The 19,198-nt window shown below is 44.8% G+C and overlaps 1 protein-coding gene across 3 annotated transcripts; it reads left to right on the top strand.

Moving 5' to 3' along the window:
• The first annotated feature begins 8,357 nt into the window (after positions 1-8,357).
• Positions 8,358-18,183, top strand: TRAPPC1 (trafficking protein particle complex subunit 1). 3 transcript variants are annotated; one of them, XM_064737834.1, is made up of 5 exons: positions 8,358-8,394; positions 10,478-10,585; positions 12,099-12,170; positions 15,182-15,319; positions 17,874-18,183. In XM_064737834.1, exons 2-5 carry the CDS (start codon positions 10,487-10,489, stop codon positions 18,006-18,008), a joined length of 444 nt encoding a protein of 147 aa, XP_064593904.1. In that variant the 5' UTR covers positions 8,358-8,394; positions 10,478-10,486; the 3' UTR covers positions 18,009-18,183. The 3 variants fall into 3 exon arrangements, with proteins under 3 accessions (XP_064593904.1, XP_064593903.1, XP_064593905.1); XM_064737833.1 differs by lacking the exon at positions 8,358-8,394 and adding an exon at positions 9,315-9,358 and having other exon boundaries at positions 10,345-10,585; XM_064737835.1 differs by lacking the exon at positions 8,358-8,394 and adding an exon at positions 9,340-9,358.
• Positions 18,184-19,198: the final 1,015 nt, after the last annotated feature.

Raw genomic sequence — 19,198 nt, 5'->3', positions numbered from 1 at the left:
TGGTCACTCATTGGTCACTCACTTCCGCCCGTGGGGGAGGGGCAGGGTTGGATCATCCCCTCCCCCCTCCCCCCCCCGTTCCCATCATGCCCCGCGCTAATCCCGGGGTGGGGGAGGGGCGGCTTAGACGGGATCAGCCCCGGGGGGGGAGGGGCGGGAGGGGGAGGGGGCGGAGCCACGTGAGGGGGCGGGGCCACGTGAGGGAGCGACTCCGGGGGGGGAGGGGACAATGGGGGGGACAATGGGGACAATGGGGACAATGGGGGGACAATGGGGGACAATGGGGACAATGGGGGGACAATGGGGGACATTGGGGACAATGGGGACAATGGGGGACAATGGGGACAATGGGGGACAATGGGGACAATGGGGACAATGGGGGACATTGGGGACAATGGGGACATTGGGGACAATGGGGACATTGGGGGACAATGGGGGGACAATGGGGACAATGGGGACAATGGGGGGACAATGGGGGACATGGGGACAATGGGGGACATTGGGGACAATGGGGGACAATGGGGGACAATGGGGGGACAATGGGGGACAATGGGGGGACAATGGGGGGACAATGGGGGACAATGGGGGGGACAATGGGGACAATGGGGACAGTGGGGACAATGGGGGACAATGGGGGGACAGTGGGGGGGACAATGGGGGACAATGGGGACAATGGGGGACAATGGGGGACAATGGGGACAATGGGGACAATGGGGGGACAATGGGGACAATGGGGACAGTGGGGACAAAGGGGACAATGGGGGGGACAATGGGGACAATGGGGACAATGGGGACAATGGGGGAATGGGGACAATGGGGGGACAATGGGGACAATGGGGCAATGGGGGACAATGGGGGACAATGGGGGGACAATGGGGGACAATGGGGACAATGGGGGACAATGGGGGGAACAATGGGGACAATGGGGGACAATGGGGGGACAATGGGGACAATGGGGGGACAATGGGGGGACAATGGGGACAATGGGGGACAATGGGGGGACAATGGGGGACAATGGGGACAATGGGGACAATGGGGGACAATGGGGGACAATGGGGGACATGGGGACAATGGGGGACAATGGGGGACATGGGGACAATGGGGGACAATGGGGACAATGGGGGACAATGGGGGACAATGGGGACAATGGGGGACAATGGGGGACAATGGGGGGACAATGGGGGACAGTGGGGGGACAATGGGGACAATGGGGGGACAATGGGGACAATGGGGACAATGGGGACAATGGGGACAATGGGGGGACAATGGGGACAATGGGGACAATGGGACAATGGGGACATTGGGGACAATGGGGGGACAATGGGGGACAATGGGGACAATTGGGGACATGGGGACAATGGGACAATGGGGGACAATGGGGGACAATGGGGAAATGGACATTGGGCAATGGGGACAATGGGGGACAATGGGGGACAATGGGGACAATGGGGACATGGGGACAATGGGGACAATGGGAGGACAATGGGGACAATGGGGGGCAATGGGGACAATGGGGGGGACAATGGGGGACAATGGGGACAATGGGGGGACAATGGGGACACGCCTGGGGAGGGGACACCCCCACCTGGGACCCCCCGTGGTGTCACACCTGTCCCTGTCACACCTGGTGTCACATCCCGGTGTCACCCCCAACTCCCGGTGTCACCTGTGTGTCACCTGTGTGTCACCTGTGTGTCACCTGTGCCGGGTGTCCATCCCCCCCCCCCCACCTGTCCCGGTGTCACCTGTGTCCCCAGGCCCCGCCCCCTGACCCCGCCCACATCACCGGGACACGTCACCTGTGTGTCACCTGTGTGTCACCCACGTGTCACCTGAGTGTGGCACAGGGACACAGCACGTGGCACCTGCCCATGTCACCTGTCACCTGTCAAATGTCACCTGTGAAATGTCGCATATCAAATGTCACCTGTCACCTGTCTGTGTCACCTGTCACCTGTCAAATGTCACCTGTCACACATCAAATGTCCCCTGTCACCTGTCACACCTGCCCATGTCACCTGTCAAGTGTCACATATCAAATGTCACCTGTCTGTGTCACCTGTCACCTGTCAAATGTCACCTGTCACCTGTCAAATGTCACCTGTCACAGGCCACATCTCAAATGTCACCTGTCACGTGTGAAATGTCACCTGCGAAATGTCACCTGTCAAAATGTCAAATGTCACCTGTCACCTGTCAAATGTCACCTGTCACATATCAAATGTCCCCTGTCACCTGTCACACCTGCCCATGTCACCTGTCAAGTGTCACATATCAAATGTCACCTGTCACCTGTCTGTGTCACCTGTCACCTGTCACCTGTCAAAACTCACCTGTCAAATGTCACCTGTCACCTGTCACAGGCCACATCTCAAATGTCACCTGTCACGTGTGAAATGTCACCTGCGAAATGTCACCTGTCAAATGTCACCTGTCACCTATCAAATGTCACCTATGAAACGTTGCATATCAAATGTCACCTGTCACCTGTCTGTGTCACCTGTCACCTGTCAAAACTCACCTGTCACCTGTCAAATGTCACCTGTCACCTATCAAATGTCCCCTGTCACCTGTCACACCTGCCCATGTCACCTGTCAAGTGTCACATATCAAATGTCACCTGTCCAATGTCCCCTGTCACCTGTCTGTGTCACCTGTCACCTGTCAAAACTCACCTGTCAAATGTCACCTATCAAATGTCACCTGTCACCTGTCACACGCCACATCTCAAATGTCACCTGTCACGTGTGAAATGTCACCTGCGAAATGTCACCTGTCAAATGTCACCTGTCACCTATCAAATGTCACCTATGAAATGTCGCATATCAAATGTCACCTGTCACCTGTCTGTGTCACCTGCCAAATGTCACCTGTCAAATGTCACCTGTCACATATCAAATGTCCCCTGTCACCTGTCACACCTGCCCATGTCACCTGCCAAGTGTCACATATCAAATGTCACCTATCCAATGTCCCCTGTCACCTGTCAAGTGTCACATATCAAATGTCACCTGTCACGTGTGAAATGTCACCTGTCCTCTGTCAGATGTCACCTGTCACCTGTCACCTGTCACCTGTCACCTGTCAAATGTCACCTGTCAAATGTCACCTGTCACCTGTCACACCTGTCACCCACCACATCTCAAATGTCCCTGTCACCTGTCAAATGTCACCTGTCAAAATGTCAAGCGTCACCTGTCACCTGTCTGTGTCACCTGTCAAATGTCACCTGTCACACCTGCCCAATGTCACCTGTCAAATGTCACATAGCTAATGTCACCTGTCACAACTCACCTGTCAAATGTCACCTGTCACCCGTCTGTGTCACCTGTCACCTGTCAAGTGTCACATATCAAATGTCACCTGCCCAATGTCCCCTGTCACCTGTCTGTGTCACCTGTCACCTGTCAAAACTCACCTGTCAAATGTCACCTGTCACCTGTCACACGCCACATCTCAAATGTCACCTGTCACGTGTGAAATGTCACCTGCGAAATGTCACCTGTCAAATGTCACCTGTCACCTGTCACACCTGTCAAATGTCACCTGTCACCTGTCAAATGTCACATAGCTAATGTCACCTGTCACAACTCACCTGTCAAATGTCACCTGTCACCTGTCACCCGTCTGTGTCACCTGTCACCTGTCAAGTGTCACATATCAAATGTCACCTGCCCAATGTCCCCTGTCACCTGTCTGTCACACCTGTCACCTGTCACATCTCAAATGTCACCTGTCACCTGTCACCTGTCAAATGTCACCTGTCAAATGTCACCTGTCACCTGTCACACCTGTCAAATGTCACCTGTCAGATGTCACCTGTCACCTGTCAAATGTCACCAATCAAAATGTCAGATGTCACCTGTCACCTGTCAAATGTCACCTGTCACCTGTCTGTGTCACCTGTCAGATGTCACCCGTCATCCCTCAATTAGCAGGGGTCCGTTAATTAAAGGGGGCGGGGTCCCTTAATTGGGTGGGGGGTCCTAAATTGGGGGGAGGGTCCCATAATTGGGGGGGGGGGGTCAGGTTAATTAGGGGGAGTCCATTAATTGGAGGGGTTCTTAATTAGGGGAGGGGTTCTTAATTAGGGAGGGTTCGTTAATTATGGGGGGGGTCAGGTTAATTAGGGTGAGTCCATTAATTGGGAGGGGTTCTTAATTAGGGGAGGGGTCCCTTAATTGGGAGGGGTCAGGTTAATTAGGGGAAGGTTCGTTAATTGGGGGGGGGGGTCAGGTTAATTAGGGAAGGGTTCGTTAATTGGGAGGGGTTCTTAATTAGGGGAGGGATCCCTTAATTGGGAGGAGTTCTTAATTAGGGAGGGTTCCTTAATTGGGGGGGGTCAGGTTAATTAGGGGGAGTCCATTAATTGAGAAGGGTTCTTAATTAGGGGGTGTCCATTAATTGGGAGGGGATCTTAATTAGGGGGAGTCTCTTAATTGGGAGGGGTTCTTAATTAGGGAGGGTTCGTTAATTGGGGGGTGAGTCCGTTAATTAGGGAGGGTTCGTTAATTGGGGGGGGCAGGTTAATTATGGGGAGTCCATTAATTGGTAGGGGCTCTTAATTAAGGGAGGGGTCCTTTAATTGGGAGGAGTTCGTAATTAGGGGAGGGTTCGTTAATTGGGGGGCAGGTTAATTATGGGGAGTCCATTAATTGGTAGGGGCTCTTAATTAAGGGAGGGGTCCTTTAATTGGGAAGGGCTCGTAATTAGGGGAGGGGTCCCTTAATTGGAGGAGGTCAGGTTAATTAGGGGGAATCCATTAATTGGGGGGGGGGGTCATTAATTAGGGGAGGTCACTTAATAGAGGAAGGAGGTCCCCTAATTAGAGGAGGCCGTAAATTAGTGGGGGTCCATTAATTGGGGGGGAGGTGTTTAATTAATTAATTAATTAATTAATTAATTAGGGGGGGTTCTAAATTAGAAGGCGTCTCTTAATTAGGATGGGCCCGTTAATTGGGGGGGTGTTTAATTAATTAATTAATTAATTAATTAGGGGGGTTCTAAATTAGAAGGCGTCTCTTAATTAGGATGGGCCCGTTAATTGGGGGGGGGGGATTTGGGATTTTCATTAATTAGGGGGGAGGGGTCACTTAATTAGGGAGGATTGGTTAATTGGGGCAGGTTCCTAAATTAAGGAGGGGTCCGTTAATTAAGGGGTGGGGGTGTGGGGGGTGTTATTAATTAGGAGAGGTCCCTTAATTAGCGGGGTTCCATTAATTGGGGGGGGGGGGTCTCTTACCTGTCCGCAGGTCCCGGGGGGGGTTTTGGGGGGCTGGGGGGGATTTGGGGGATTTTGGGGGATTTGGGGGGATTTTGGGGGGTCCCAGGGGGTTTTGGGGATTTTGGGGGGGGGTCAGGAAGGGTTTGGGGGGGTTTTGGGGTATTTGGGGATATTTTGGGGGGTCCCGGGGGGGTTTGGGGATAATTTGGGGGGTCCCGGCGGGGTCAGGAAGGGTTTGGGGGATCCCGGGGTAATTATGGAATAATTCGGGGTCCGGGGGGGTTGGGTATTGGGGATTTTGGGGGGTCCCGGGGGGGTCAGGAAGGGTTTGGGGGTCCGGGGGGGTTGGGTTAATTTGGGGATTTATTGGGGGGTCCTGGGGGGCTCAGGAAGGTTTGGGGGTCCGGGGGGATTTGAGGGATAATTTGGGGGTCCCGGGGGGTCAGGAGGTTCGGGGTCCCGGGGGGTATTTGGGGATAATTTGGGGGGTCCGGGGGGTCATGAGGTTCGGGGGGTCCCGGGGGGTTTTGGGGTATTTGGGGATAATTTGGGGGGTCCCGGGGGGATTTTGGGGATTATTTTGGGGGGTCCCGGGGGGGGTTGGGGTATTTGGGGATAATTTGGGGGGTCCCGGGGGGTCAGGAAGGTTTTGGGGGGTCCTGGGGGTATTTGGGGATATTTTGGGGGGTCCCGGGGGGTCAGGAAGGGTTCGGGGGATCCCGGGGGGTTTGGGGATAATTTGGGGGTCCCGGGGGGGTTTGGGTATTTGGGGATATTTTAGGGGGTCCCGGGGGGGTTTGGGGGGGTCCCGGGGGATTTGGGGATAATTTGGGGGGTCCCGGGGGGGTTTGGGGATATTTGGGGGTCCCGGGGGGTCAGGAAGGGTTTGGGGGTCCCGGGGGGGTCAGGAAGGGTTTGGGGGGTCCTGGGGGTTTGGGGATAATTTGGGGGTCCCGGGGGTCAGGAAGGGTTCGGGGGTCCCGGGGGGATTTGGGGATATTTTGGGGGGTCCCGGGGGGGTCTCTCCCGCTCCCCCTGCCCGTTCCCGGCGCCGGCGCCGCCCGAGTGCGGTTGGGGCGGGGGGGGGAGGGGCGGGGGGGGGGATGGGGAAGGGTGAGGGGGGGGTTAATCCGCCCCTCCCCACACCCCGGAATAAATCGGATTAACGGGGGGGGGGGGGGGGAGGGGACACGGGGACACCGGGGGGGGGGGATTTGGGGGGTCATGGGGGGGCTTTAGGGGGGTCCTGGGGGGGTTTGGGGCGGATTTTGGGGGGGTTCTGAGGGGTCTGGGGGGTGCCTGGGGGGTTTTTGGGGGAGGGGTGGGGATTTTGGGGGTCCTGGGGGGGTTTGGGGCGGATTTTGGGGGGGTTCTGAGGGGTTTGGGGGGGGTCCTGGGGGCTTTAGGGGGTCCTGGGGGGGTTTGGGGCGGATTTTGGGGGGTTCTGAGGGGGTTGGGGGGGGTCTTTGGGGGGGGGGTTTGGGGGGATTTAGGGAGGTCTGGGGGGATTATTGGGGGTCCAGGGGGGAATTTTTGGGGGGTCCTGGGGGGGTATTGGGGCGGATTTTGGGGGGGTTCTGAGGGGGTTTGGGGGATTTTGGGGGGGGTCTTTGGGAGGGGGGGGATTTGGGAGGTCTTGGGGGGGATTTTGGGGTCCCGGGGGGATTTGGGGGGGATTTTGGGGGGTTTTTGGGGGGATTTTGGGGGGGATTTTGGGGGGGTTCTGAGGGGTCTGGGGGGGTCCTGGGGGGTTTTCGGGGAGGGAGGGATTTTGGGGGTCCTGGGGGGGTCCTGAGGGGTTTTGGGGGGGGTTCTGGGGGGTTTTTGGGGGGCTTTAGGGGGATTTTGGGGGTCCTGAGGGGTCAGGGGGGGGTTCTGGGGGGGTTTGGGGGCGATTTTGAGGGGGACTTTGGGGGTCCCGGGGGGGATTTTGGGGGGGATTTTGGGGGTCCGGGGGAATTTGGGGGATTTTGGGGGGGATTTGGGGGGGTTTTTGGGGGGGTTTTTGGGGGGGATTTGGGGGGTCCCGGAGGGGATTTGGGGCGGATTTTGGGGGGGTCCTGGGGGGGCTTTAGGGGGGTCCTGAGGAGTTTTGGGGGGGCTTTAGGGGGGTTCTGAAGGGGCGATTTTGGGGCGGATTTTGGGGGGTTCTGAGGGGGTGCCGGGGATTTGGGGGGGGCTTTAGGGGGGGATTTTTTTTTGGGGGGGGGGTCCTGGGGGATTTTTGAGGATTTTGGGGATTTTTTTTACGGGTTTTTTTGGGGTTTTTTTTTTTTTTTTTTTTTTTTTGAGAGGGTTTTAAGGATTTTAGGGATTTTTTGGGGGTTTTTTTTCTTTTCGTTTTTGGCGATTTTATAGGATTTAGGGGGATTTGGAGGGGATTATTTTTTATTTTCGGGGCATTTTTATGGAGAATTTTTTGGGATTTTAAGGGGGATTTTGGGGCATTTTTTGAGGATATTTTTGGTATTTTTGGGGGGAATTTTTGGGGATTTTTAGGGGCATTTTGGGGGAAATTTGAGGATTTTTTGGATATTTTGGGGGGGATTTTGGGGCTTTTTATTTTGAGGATTTTTTTGGTATTTTGGGGGGGGATTTTGGGAGATTTTGGGGGTATTTTTAGGGGGATTTTGGGGGTATTTTTGGGGGAATTGTTTTGGGCAATTTTTGGGGATTTTAAGGGGGATTTTGGGGGGGATTTGAGGATTTTTTTGGGTATTTTTGGGGGGAATATTTTTTGATTTTTTTTTTTTTTATTTTGAGCATTTCTAAGATTTCTTTTTTTATTCTTTTCTCGGATTTGCGGGATTTTGTGGAATTTTTTGCAGAAATTTTGGCGATTTTTAGGGAGGGGGGGATTTTAAGACCGCGACCCCAAAGCGCCCCAAAAGCGGGGGCGAGGCCACGCCCACCGCGCGGCGGATCTGTCAATCAAACCACATTAGGCGTGGCCACGCCTTACTTGGGATTATCCTTATATGGAGTGGCCACGCCTCCTTCACGCCTTATATGGGATTATCCTTATATGGCGTGACCACGCCCACTTGATGGATTGGCCACGCCCCCGTGATGGGTTCGGGCGCCGCCGCCATGTTGGGTTTGGGCGGAAAGCGGAAGTGACGTCACGGAGAGCGGCTGGGAGGGCGGAAGTGAAGGCGGCGGGAAAAGAGGCGAGAGCGAAACTGGGATGGACTGGGAGGGACTGGGAGCGGATTGGGGGTTACTGGTTTATACTGGGAGAGGATTGGGGGTTACTGGGAGGGATTGAGGGGGACTGGGTTGAACTGGGATGGACTGGGATGAGCTGGGATGGAATTGGGGGTTACTGGTTTATACTGGGAGGGGATTGAGGGGGATTTGGGGTTACTGGTTTATACTGGGAGGGGCTTGAGGGGGATTTGGGGTTACTGGTTTATACTGGGAGGGGATTGAGGGGGGACTGGGTTATACTGGGAGGGACTGGGAGCCACCAGGACATACTGGGATTGCTGGGACTGGTTTATACTGGGAGTATTGGGGGTTGCTGAGACTTACTGGGAGCACTGGTTTATACTGGGAGCACTGGGACTGGTTGCACTGGGAGATACTGGGTTTAATAACTGGTGAATGGCAGGTGGTTACAGGGACTGTTTTATAGCTTTTTTGGGAGCACTGGGTTTATACTGGGACACACGCGGGCACTGATGTTATATACTGTGGAGGTACTGGGGATTTGGTTGTACTGGTTTTATTGACTGGTAAGCACTGGGACTGGTTTATAATGGGCCTGGTTATACTGGGAGTTACTGGTTATACTGGGAATTCCAGGCATTGCTGGTACTGGTTTATACTGGGAGCACTGGGGTTTGTTATACTGGTTTATACTGGGAGCACTGGGACTGGTTATACTGGGAGTTACTGGTTATACTGGGAATTCCAGGGGTTGCTGGCACTGGTTATACTGGGAGGGACTGGTTTATACTGGGAGTTACTGGTTATACTGGGAGCACTGGGATTGGTTTATATTGGGAGCACTGGGAGCTGGTTACTGGGTATTTTATACTGGAGGACAACTGGTTTTATGGTATACTGGTAAGGGCTACTGGTTTATACGGGTAGCTACTGGTTTATACTGGTCCATACTGGTTTATACTGGTCCATAGATCCCAAATTTTGGGGATTTTTGTGAATTTTTTTGTAAATTTTTGGGATTTTTTGGGGATTTTTTTTTTGGGGATTTTTATTTTCGAGAATTTTTTGGGTAAAGGAATTTTTAAGGGAATTTTTTTGGGAATTTTTTTTTGGGAATTTTTGGGGATTTTTATTGGAACGTTTTTTTGAATTTTTGGGGAATTTTAAAGGAATTTTTAAAGGAATTTTTTGGGATTTTTAAAAAATATTTTGGGATTTTTGGGGGAATATTTTGGGGAATTTTTGGGATTTTTTTGGGATTTTTTTCGAGATTTTTTGGGGAATTTTTTGGGAATTTTGGGGGAATTTTATTGGAATTTTTTGGGAATTTTTGGGGGAATTTTTAAGGAATTTTTTGGGATTTTTAAAAAATATTTTGGGAATTTTTGGGAAACATTTTGGGGGAATTTTTTGGGAGTTTCTGGCAAATTTTCAGGTCCAAAATTCCGAATTTAATTCCAATTTTTCCCTTTTCCCACGGGAATTTCTCCCCATTCCCGGATTTTTTTTTGGGAATTTCCGTTTTCACCCAAATTTTTTGGGATTTTTTGAATTTATTTTTATTTTTATTGAAATTTATTGGGATTTTTTGGGATTTATTTTTTAATTTTTGTGGATTTGGGGGAAATTTATCTGGGATTTTTTGGGGAAATTTTGGGGATTTTTTTGGGAATTTTTTCGAGCTTTTTTGGGGAATTTTTTGGGAATTTGGGGGGATTTTTGGGAGGGTTTTTTTGGGATTTTCTTTTTATTTTTTTGGAAAATTTTGGGGAATTTTATTGGAATTTTTTGGGGGAATTTTATTGGAATTTTTTTGGAATTTTGGGGGGAATTTTATTGGAATTTTTGGGAATTTTTTGGGAATTTTTGGGGGAATTTTTTGGGATTTTTTGGCGAATTTTCAGCTCCAAAATTCCGAATTTAATTCCAATTTTTCCCTTTTCCCACAGGAATTTCTCCCCATTCCCGGATTCTTTTGGGACCTTTTCACCCCAAATTTTTTGGGGATTTTTTCCTGAATATTTTCCTCCATTTTTTTTTAAATTTTTTGGGAATTTTTTGGGAATAATTTGAATTTTTTAGGAATTTTCCATGACCATCCACAACCTGTACATCTTCGACCGCAGCGGCCGCTGCCTCTTCTACAGCGAATGGCACCGACGGAGGGGAGCTGGAATTCCACAGGAGGAGGTGAAAATTCCGGAAAATTCCGGGAATTTTGGGAAAATTGGGAATTTTGGGAGTCATTTCAAAGTTTAGGAATTTTTTTCAGAATTTTTCGGGGGGGTTTTGGGGCTTTTTTGGGGATTTATTTTGAATTTTTTGGGATTTATTTTGAATTTTTTGGGGCTTTTTCTGGGATTTATTTTGAATTTCTGTTGATTTTTTGGGATTTTTTGGGATTTATTTTGAATTTTTTGGGGCTTTTATTTGGGATTTATTTTGAATTTTTGGGGCTTTTTTGAGGATTTATTTTGAATTTTTTGGGGATATTTTTGGGATTTATTTTGAATTTTTTTTGGAATTTTTTTGGATTTTTCCGGAATTTTTTTCTGTGATTTTTTTGGGATTTATTTCAGGGAATTTTTCTGGAATTTTTTCGGGGATTTCGAGGGTTTTGGGGCTTTTTTGGGGATTTATTGTGAATTTTTGGGGATTTATTCTGAATTTTTGGGGATTTTTGGGATTTTTTTGGAATTTTTTGGGATTTTTTGGGGATTTATTTTGAATTTTTTGGGGCTTTTTTGGGGATTTATTTTGAATTTTTGGGGATTTTTTTTAGATTTATTTTGAATTTTTTTTGGAATTTTTTTGGATTTTTCCGGGAATTTTTTTCTGTGATTTTTTTGGGATTTATTTCAGGGAATTTTTCTGGAATTTTTTCGGGGGATTTCGAGGGGTTTTGGGGCTTTTTTGGGGATTTATTTTGAATTTTTTGGGGTTTTTTTCTGTGATTTTTTGGGATTTTTTTGGGGAATATTTTTGAATTTTTTTTGATTTTTCCAGGATTTTTTTTTCTGTGATTTTTTTGGGATTTTTTCAGGGAATTCTTTTGGAATTTTTTTTTGCATTTTTAACATTTTTTCAGCATTTTTTTTGTTACGTTTTGGAGGTTTTTTTTGGACATTCCAGAGGAGTTTCGAGAGGATTTTTGGGAATTTTTTCAGAATTTTTCTGAGATTTTTGGGGCATTTTTTGAAAGGAATTTTTTGAGATCTTTAGGGAATTTTTGGGGACTTTTTGGAGAATTTTTAAGGAATTTTTCGGAGATTTTTTTAGATTTTTAAAGGAAGTTTTTGGGGTATTTTTTGGAATTTTTGTGAGATTTTTTGGGGATTTTTTTTTTATTTTTGGAGATTTTTAAAGGATTTTTAGGGAATTTTTTAAGGAATTTTTCTGAGATTTTTTGGGGATATTTTTGGGATTTCTTTTGAAGTTTTTGCGGAATTTTTTTTTTTTTTTGGAATTTTTTTGGGATTATTTTTCTGGGAATTCCAGGAATTTTTTAGTTTTTTTTTTTTTTTTTTTTTTTTTTGGTGGGGATTTTTGGAGAATATTTCAGGAATTTTTTTTTGGAATTTTTGGGGCCAAAAAATCCCCCCAAAAAATCCAAAAAAAATGCGAAAAATCCCTCCAAAAACCCCAAAATTCCTGAAAAATTCCCAAAAATCCCAAAATTCCCATTTTTTTTTTCCCCATCCAGGAATTCAAGCTGATGTTTGGGATGCTCTTCTCGCTCCGCTCCTTCGTGGCCAAGATGAGTCCCACGGACATGTATCCAAAAATGGAATTTTGGGAACACAAAAACCAAAAAAAATCCCCCAAAAATCACCCAAAAATTCCCAAAAATATCCCCCAAAATTCCCAAAAAATCCCACAAAAATCCAAAAAAATTCCCCCCAAAATTACCCAAAAATTCCCAAAAAATTTTAAAAAAATCCCCGCAAAAATCCCAAATAAACCCCAAAATTACCCATAAATTACCCAAAAATATCCCCCAAAAATTCCCAAAAATATCCCCCAAGAATTCCCAAAAAATCCCCCAAAAATCAAAAAAAAATCCCCCCAAAATAAAAATAAAATCCCCCCCCAAAAAAACCAAAAAACCCCCAAAAATTCCCAAAAATCCACAAAAAATCCCCCAAAAATCCCCCAAAAATCCAAAAAAATCCCCCCCAAATTCCCCAAAAATTCTTAAAAACATCCCCCAAAAATTCCCAAAAATATCCCCCAAAAATTCCCAAAAAATCCCCCCAAAAAACCCAAAAATAAAAACAAAATCCCCCCAAAAAAACCCCAAAAAACCCCCAAAAATTCCCAAAAATCCACAAAAAATCCCTCAAAAATCCCCCCAAAAATATCCCCCAAAAATTCCCCAAAAATTCTTAAAAACATCCCCCAAAATTACCCAAAAAATTCCCAAAAATATCTCCCAAAAATTCCCAAAAAATCCCCCCAAAAAACCCAAAAATCCCCCAAAGATCCCTCAAAAATCCCCCAAAAATTCCCAAAAAATCCCCCAATAATCCACAAAAAATCCCCAAAAAATAAAAATAAAATCCCCCCAAAAAAACCCCCAAAAATTCCCAAAAATCCACACAAAATCCCTCAAAAATCCCCCCAAAAATTCCCCAAAAATCCAAAAAAATCCCCCCAAAAGTCCCCAAAAATTCTTAAAAATATCCCCCAAAATTACCCAAAAATTCCCAAAAAATCCCCCCAAAAAAAACCAAAAATCCCTCAAAAATCCCCCAAAAATTCCCAAAAAATCCCCCAATAACCCACAAAAAATCCCCCAAAAATAAAAATAAAATCCCCCCAAAAAAACCAAAAAACCCCAAAAAATCCCCCCAAAATTCCAAAAAAAATCCCACAAAATTCCCAAAAATCCCCGAAATTTGTGAGATTTTTTTTGAAATCTGGGGGGAATTTTAAAGACATTGATTTGAAATTTTTGGGGATTTTTTGGGAATTTTGGGGAATTTTTTGGAGGAATTTTGGTGAATTTTTTTGGAATTTTGTGGGAAATTTTTGGGGGATTTTTACAGGATTTAGGGGGAATTTTGAGGAATTTTTGGGGAATTTGGGGGGAATTTTTGGGGGATTTTTTTGGGAATTTTGGGGATTTTTTGGGGGGAATTTTTGGGGATTTTTTGGGGGATTTGGGAATTTTGGAGACTTTTGGAATATCAGGAATAATTTGAAAATTTATGGAGATTTTGGGGCGGATTTTTGGGGTTTTTTGGGAATTTTTGGGGAATTTTTGGGGGATTTTTTTGGGATTTTTTGAGGGATTTTTTTGGGATTTTTTGGGGGATTTTGGGGAATTTTTGGGAAAATTTTTGGGGGGAATTTTTGGGGAATTTGGGAATTTTTGGAGCCTTTTGGAATATCAGGAATAATTTGAAAATTTCTGCAGATTTTGGGGAATTTTGGAGGGGATTTGGGGTCGATTTCGCTCAAATTTTCTCCGATTTTCGCGCGGATTTCGCTCTCTGGGCGATGTAAAAATTGGGAATTTTGGGAATTTTTGGGGGATATTTTTGGGAATTTTTGGGGGTAAATTTTGGGTTTTTTGGGGGATTTTTGGGGATTTTTTGGGGGATTTTTGGGATTTTTTTGGAATTTTTGGTGATTTTTGGGGGATTTTTACAGGATTTAGAGGGAATTTTTGGGAATTATTTTGGAATTTTGTGGGAATGTTTTGGAGAATTTTTGGGGGATATTTTTGGGTTTTTTGGGGGATTTTTGGGGTTTTTTTGGGGATTTTTTTGGGATTTTTTGGGGGAATTTTTGGGAATTTTTAGGGAATTTTTGGGAATTTTTTGAGACTTTTGGAATATCGGGAATAATTTGAAAATTTCCGGAGATTTTGGGGAATTTTGGCGGGGTTTTTTGGGAATTTTTTGGGAATTTTTGGGGAATTTTTGGGGGATTTTTTGGGTTATTTTTAGGGGATTTTTAGAGGATTTAGGGGGAATTTTGTGGGATTTTTTGGGGATTTTTTGGGGATTTTTTTGGGATTTTTTGGGGATTTTTTTGGGATTTTTTGGGGGATTTTGGGGAATTTTGGGATTTTTTGGGGGAATTTTTGGGGATTTTTTGGGGAATTTTTGGGGAATTTGGGAATTTTTGGAGACTTTTGGAATATCAGGAATAATTTGAAAATTTCTGCAGATTTTGGGGAATTTTGGAGGGGATTTGGGGTCGATTTCGCTCAAATTTTCTCCGATTTTCGCGCGGATTTCGCGCTCTGGGTGATGTAAAAATTGGGGAATTTTAGGAATTTTAGGGGGATATTTTTGGGAATTTTTGGGGGTAAATTTTGGGTTTTTTGGGGGATTTTTGGGGATTTTTTGGGGGGATTTTTGGGATTTTTTGGGTTTTTTTGGGAATTTTTGGGGGGATTTTTACAGGATTTAGAGGGAATTTTTGGGAATTATTTTGGAATTTTGTGGGAATGTTTTGGAGAATTTTTGGGGGATATTTTTGGGTTTTTTGGGGGATTTTTGGGGTTTTTTTGGGGATTTTTTTGGGATTTTTTGGGGGGAATTTTTGGGAATTTTTGGGGAATTTGGGAATTTTTTGAGACTTTTGGAATATCAGGAATGATTTGAAAATTTCCGGAGATTTTTGGGGAATTTTGGAGGGGATCTGAGGCGATTTTGGGTCGATTTCGCTCAAATTTTCTCCGATTTTCGCGCGGATTTCGCTCTCTGGGCGATGTAAAAATTGGGAATTTTGGGAATTTTGGGAATTTTGGGAATTTCCTTAGCGATTGGCGGGCGGGACGGGTTCGTGTCGTTCCACACCAGCCGCTATCGCCTCCATTACCTGGAGACGCCGTCGGGGCTGCGCCTGGCGCTCAACACCGACCTGGGCGTGCCCAGCGCCCGCGAGGCCCTGCAGCACATCTACGGCAACGTGAGGGTTAAATTTCTGTGGTTTTGGGGAAAAAACGGGGTGGAATGGGAGCTGGGGCAAAAAAAATGGGATTTTTCAAAAAAAAAATGGGGTTTTTAGGGCGTTTTTTCACGAAAAAATGGGATTTTTTGTGGAATAATTTGAATTTTTTTCACCCAAAAAATGGGGTATGGAGCAAAAAAAAATGGGTTTTTTTTAAGGGATTTTTTCGTGAAAAAATGGGATTTTTCGTGAAATAATTTGGATTTTTTTCACCCAAAAAATGGGGTTTTTAAGGCATTTTTTCACGAAAAAATGGGATTTTTCGTGAAATAATTTGAATTTTTTTCACCCAAAAAATGGGGTTTTTTTAAAGGGATTTTTTCGTGAAAAAATGGGATTTTTCCTGAAATAATTTGAATTTTTTTTCTCCAAAACCAAGGAGTTTCAATGGGGTTTGTAAGGAAATCATGGTGGGGTTTCTTCCCCAGAAGCATCTACGGCAACGTGAGGGTTAAATTTCCCTGGATTTTCCAAAAAAATGGGGTGGAATGGGGGCTGGAGCAAAAAAAATGGGGTTTTTCAAAAAAAAAATGGGGTTTTTAGGGCGTTTTTTCGCGAAAAAATGGGATTTTTTGTGGAATAATTTGAATTTTTTTCACGAAAAAATGGGATTTTTTGTGGAATAATTTGAATTTTTTTCATCCAAAAAATGGGGTAGGGAGCAAAAAAAAATGGGATTTTTTTAAGGGATTTTTTCTTGAAAAAATGGGATTTTTCCTGAAATAATTTGGTTTTTTTTCACCCAAAAAAATGGGATTTTTCGTGAAATAATTTGAATTTTTTTCACCCAAAAAATGGGGTATGGAGCAAAAAAAAATGGGTTTTTTTTAAGGGATTTTTTCACAAAAAAATGGGAATTTTCCTGAAATAATTTGAATTTTTTTCACCCAAAAATTGGGGGGTTTTAAGGGATTTTTTCACGAAAAAATGGGATTTTTCCTGAAATAATTTGGATTTTTTTCACCCAAAAAATGGGGTTTTTTTAAGGGATTTTTTCGTGAAAAAATGGGATTTTTCGTGAAATAATTTGGATTTTTTTCACCCAAAAAATGGGGTAGGGAGCAAAAAAAAATGGGATTTCTTAAAGGGATTTTTTCGTGAAAAAATGGGATTTTTCGTGAAATAATTTGGATTTTTTTCACCCAAAAAATGGGGTTTTTAAGGCATTTTTTCACGAAAAAATGGGATTTTTTTGTGAAAAAATTTGGATTTTTTTCACCCAAAAAATGGGGGTTTTAAGGGATTTTTGTCGTGAAAAAATGGGATTTTTTGTGAAATAATTTGAATTTTTTTCACCCAAAAAATGGGATTTTTCGTGGAATATTTTTAATTTTTTTCACCCAAAAAATGGGGTTTTTAGGGCGTTTTTTCACGAAAAAATGGGATTTTTTGTGAAATAATTTGAATTTTTTTCACCCAAAAAATGGGGGTTTTTAAGGCATTTTTTCACGAAAAAATGGGATTTTTTTGTGAAATAATTTGAATTTTTTTCACCCAAAAAATGGGGTTTTTCCTGAAATAATTTGAATTTTTTTCACCCAAAAAATGGGGTTTTTAAGGGATTTTTTCACGAAAAAATGGGATTTTTTTGTGAAAAAATTTGGATTTTTTTCACCCAAAAAATGGGGTTTTTTTAAGGGATTTTTCGTGAAATAATTTGGATTTTTTTCACCCAATAAAATGGGATTTTTCGTGAAATAATTTGAATTTTTTTCACCCAAAAAATGGGTTTGGAATGAAAAAAATGGGATTTTTCCCCAAAATAATTGGATTTTCCCCCAAGACCAAGGAGTTTCAATGGGGTTTGTAAGGAAATCATGGTGGGGTTTCTTCCCCAGAAGCATCTACGGCAACGTGAGGGTTAAATTTCCATGGATTTTCCAAAGAAACGGGGTGGAATGGGAGCTGGGGCAAAAAAAATGGGATTTTTCCCAAAATAATGGGATTTTCATGGGATTTTCTGGGATTTTTCCCAAAATAAAGGGATTTTCATGGGATTTTCTGGGATTTTTCCCAAAATAAAGGGATTTTCATGGGATTTTCCCCCAAAATAAAGGGATTTTTCCCAAAATAAAGGGATTTTTATCAGATTTTCTGGGATTTTCCCCCAAAATAAAGGGATTTTCATGGGATTTTCTGGGATTTTTCCCAAAATAATGGGATTTTCATGGGATTTTTCCCAAAATAATGGGATTTTCATGGGATTTTCTGGGATTTTTCCCAAAATAAAGGGATTTTCATGGGATTTTTTGGGATTTTCCCCCAAAATAAAGGGATTTTCTGGGATTTTCCCCAAAATAAAGGGATTTTCATGGGATTTTTCCCAAAATAATGGGATTTTCATGGGATTTTTCCCAAAATAAAGGGATTTTCATGGGATTTTTCCCAAAATAAAGGGATTTTCATGGGATTTTTCCCAAAATAAAGGGATTTTCATGGGATTTTCTGGGATTTTCCCCCAGGTTTGTGGATTTTGCCCCAAATTCAGGGATGTTTTTGGGTTTTTTTGCAGCTTTTTGTGGAGCTGGTGGTGAAGAATCCGCTGTGCCCCCCCCGGGCCCCCGTCCAGAGCCTCCTGTTCCGGCAGCGCCTCGACGCCTTCGTGCGCAGCCTCCCCTACTTCGGGCCCCGGAACCCCAACAGCTGAGCCCAAATCAGCAAATCTGACCCCAAAATCGGGATCGGCGACCCCGAAAACCCCAAAATCGACCCCAAAATCGGGATCGGAGACCCCGAAAACCCCAAAATCGACCCCAAAATCGGGATCGGAGACCCCGAAAACCCCAAAAATCCCCAAATAAAACCCAAAATCCCAAACCCGACAGAGCCTCGGTTCCTTCTTTGGGCCCCAAAATTGACCCCAAAGTCCCAAAAATTGACCCCAAAATCGACCCCAAAATCCCAAAAATTGACCTCAAATCGACCCCAAAATTGGGATCAGTGACCCCAAAATCCCAATAATTGACCCCAAAACCTGACCCCAAAATTGACCCCAAAATCCCAAAAATTGACCCCAAAAATCGACCCCAAAATTGGGATCGGCGACCCCGAAAATCCCCAAATAAAACCTAAAAACCCCAAATTCAACAAAGCCTCGGTTCCGTCTTTGGGCCCCGAAATCCCAAAAATTGACCCCAAAATGGACCCTAAAAATCGACTCCAAAAATCGACCCCAAAATCCCAAAAATTGACCCCAAAATCAACCCCAAAATTGGGATCAGTGACCCCAAAATCCCAATAATTGACCCCAAAACCTGACCCCAAAATCCCAAAAATTGACCCCAAAATCGACTCCAAAATCCCAAAAATTGACCTCAAATCAACCCCAAAATTGGGATCAGAGACCCCAAAATCCCAATAATTGACCTCAGAATCTGACCACAAAACTTGACCCCAAAATTGACCCCAGAATTCCAATAATTGACCCCAAAATTGGGATCAGAGACCCCAAAAATCCCCAAATAAAACCCAAAACCCCAAATTCAACAAAGCCTCGGTTCCTTCTTTGGGCCCCAAAAATTGACCCCACAATCCCTAAAATTGACCCTGAAAATCCCAAAAATTGACCCCAAAATGGACCCTAAAAATCCCAAAAACCGACCCCAAAATCCCAAAAATTAACCCTGAAAATCCCCAAAATTGATGCCCCAAAATTGACCCTAAAAATCCCAAAAATTGACCCCAAAATCGACCCCAAAATCCCAAAAATTGACCCCAAAATTAACCCTAAAAATCCCAAAAATTGACCCCAAAAATAACCCTAAAAATCCCCAAAATTGACCCCAAAATTCCAATAATCGACCCCAAAATTGGGATCAGCAACCCCAAAAACCCCAA

Source organism: Zonotrichia leucophrys, unplaced genomic scaffold (genome assembly GCF_028769735.1).
Source record: "Zonotrichia leucophrys gambelii isolate GWCS_2022_RI unplaced genomic scaffold, RI_Zleu_2.0 Scaffold_115_144425, whole genome shotgun sequence".
Classification (NCBI taxonomy): domain Eukaryota; kingdom Metazoa; phylum Chordata; class Aves; order Passeriformes; family Passerellidae; genus Zonotrichia; species Zonotrichia leucophrys.
Note: the sequence above shows the minus strand (reverse complement) of the source record. Positions and strands in the feature narration are given on the sequence as shown.

Excerpts from the sequence above, each read along its gene's own strand:
- TRAPPC1 (XM_064737834.1), top strand. The coding sequence starts at position 10,487 with ATGACCATCCACAACCTGTACATCTTCGACCGCAGCGGCCGCTGCCTC. Across the intron at positions 10,586-12,098 it reads CTGGAATTCCACAGGAGGAG|GAATTCAAGCTGATGTTTGG; the intron begins GTGAAAATTCCG and ends TTCCCCATCCAG. Across the intron at positions 15,320-17,873 it reads TGCAGCACATCTACGGCAAC|CTTTTTGTGGAGCTGGTGGT; the intron begins GTGAGGGTTAAA and ends GTTTTTTTGCAG.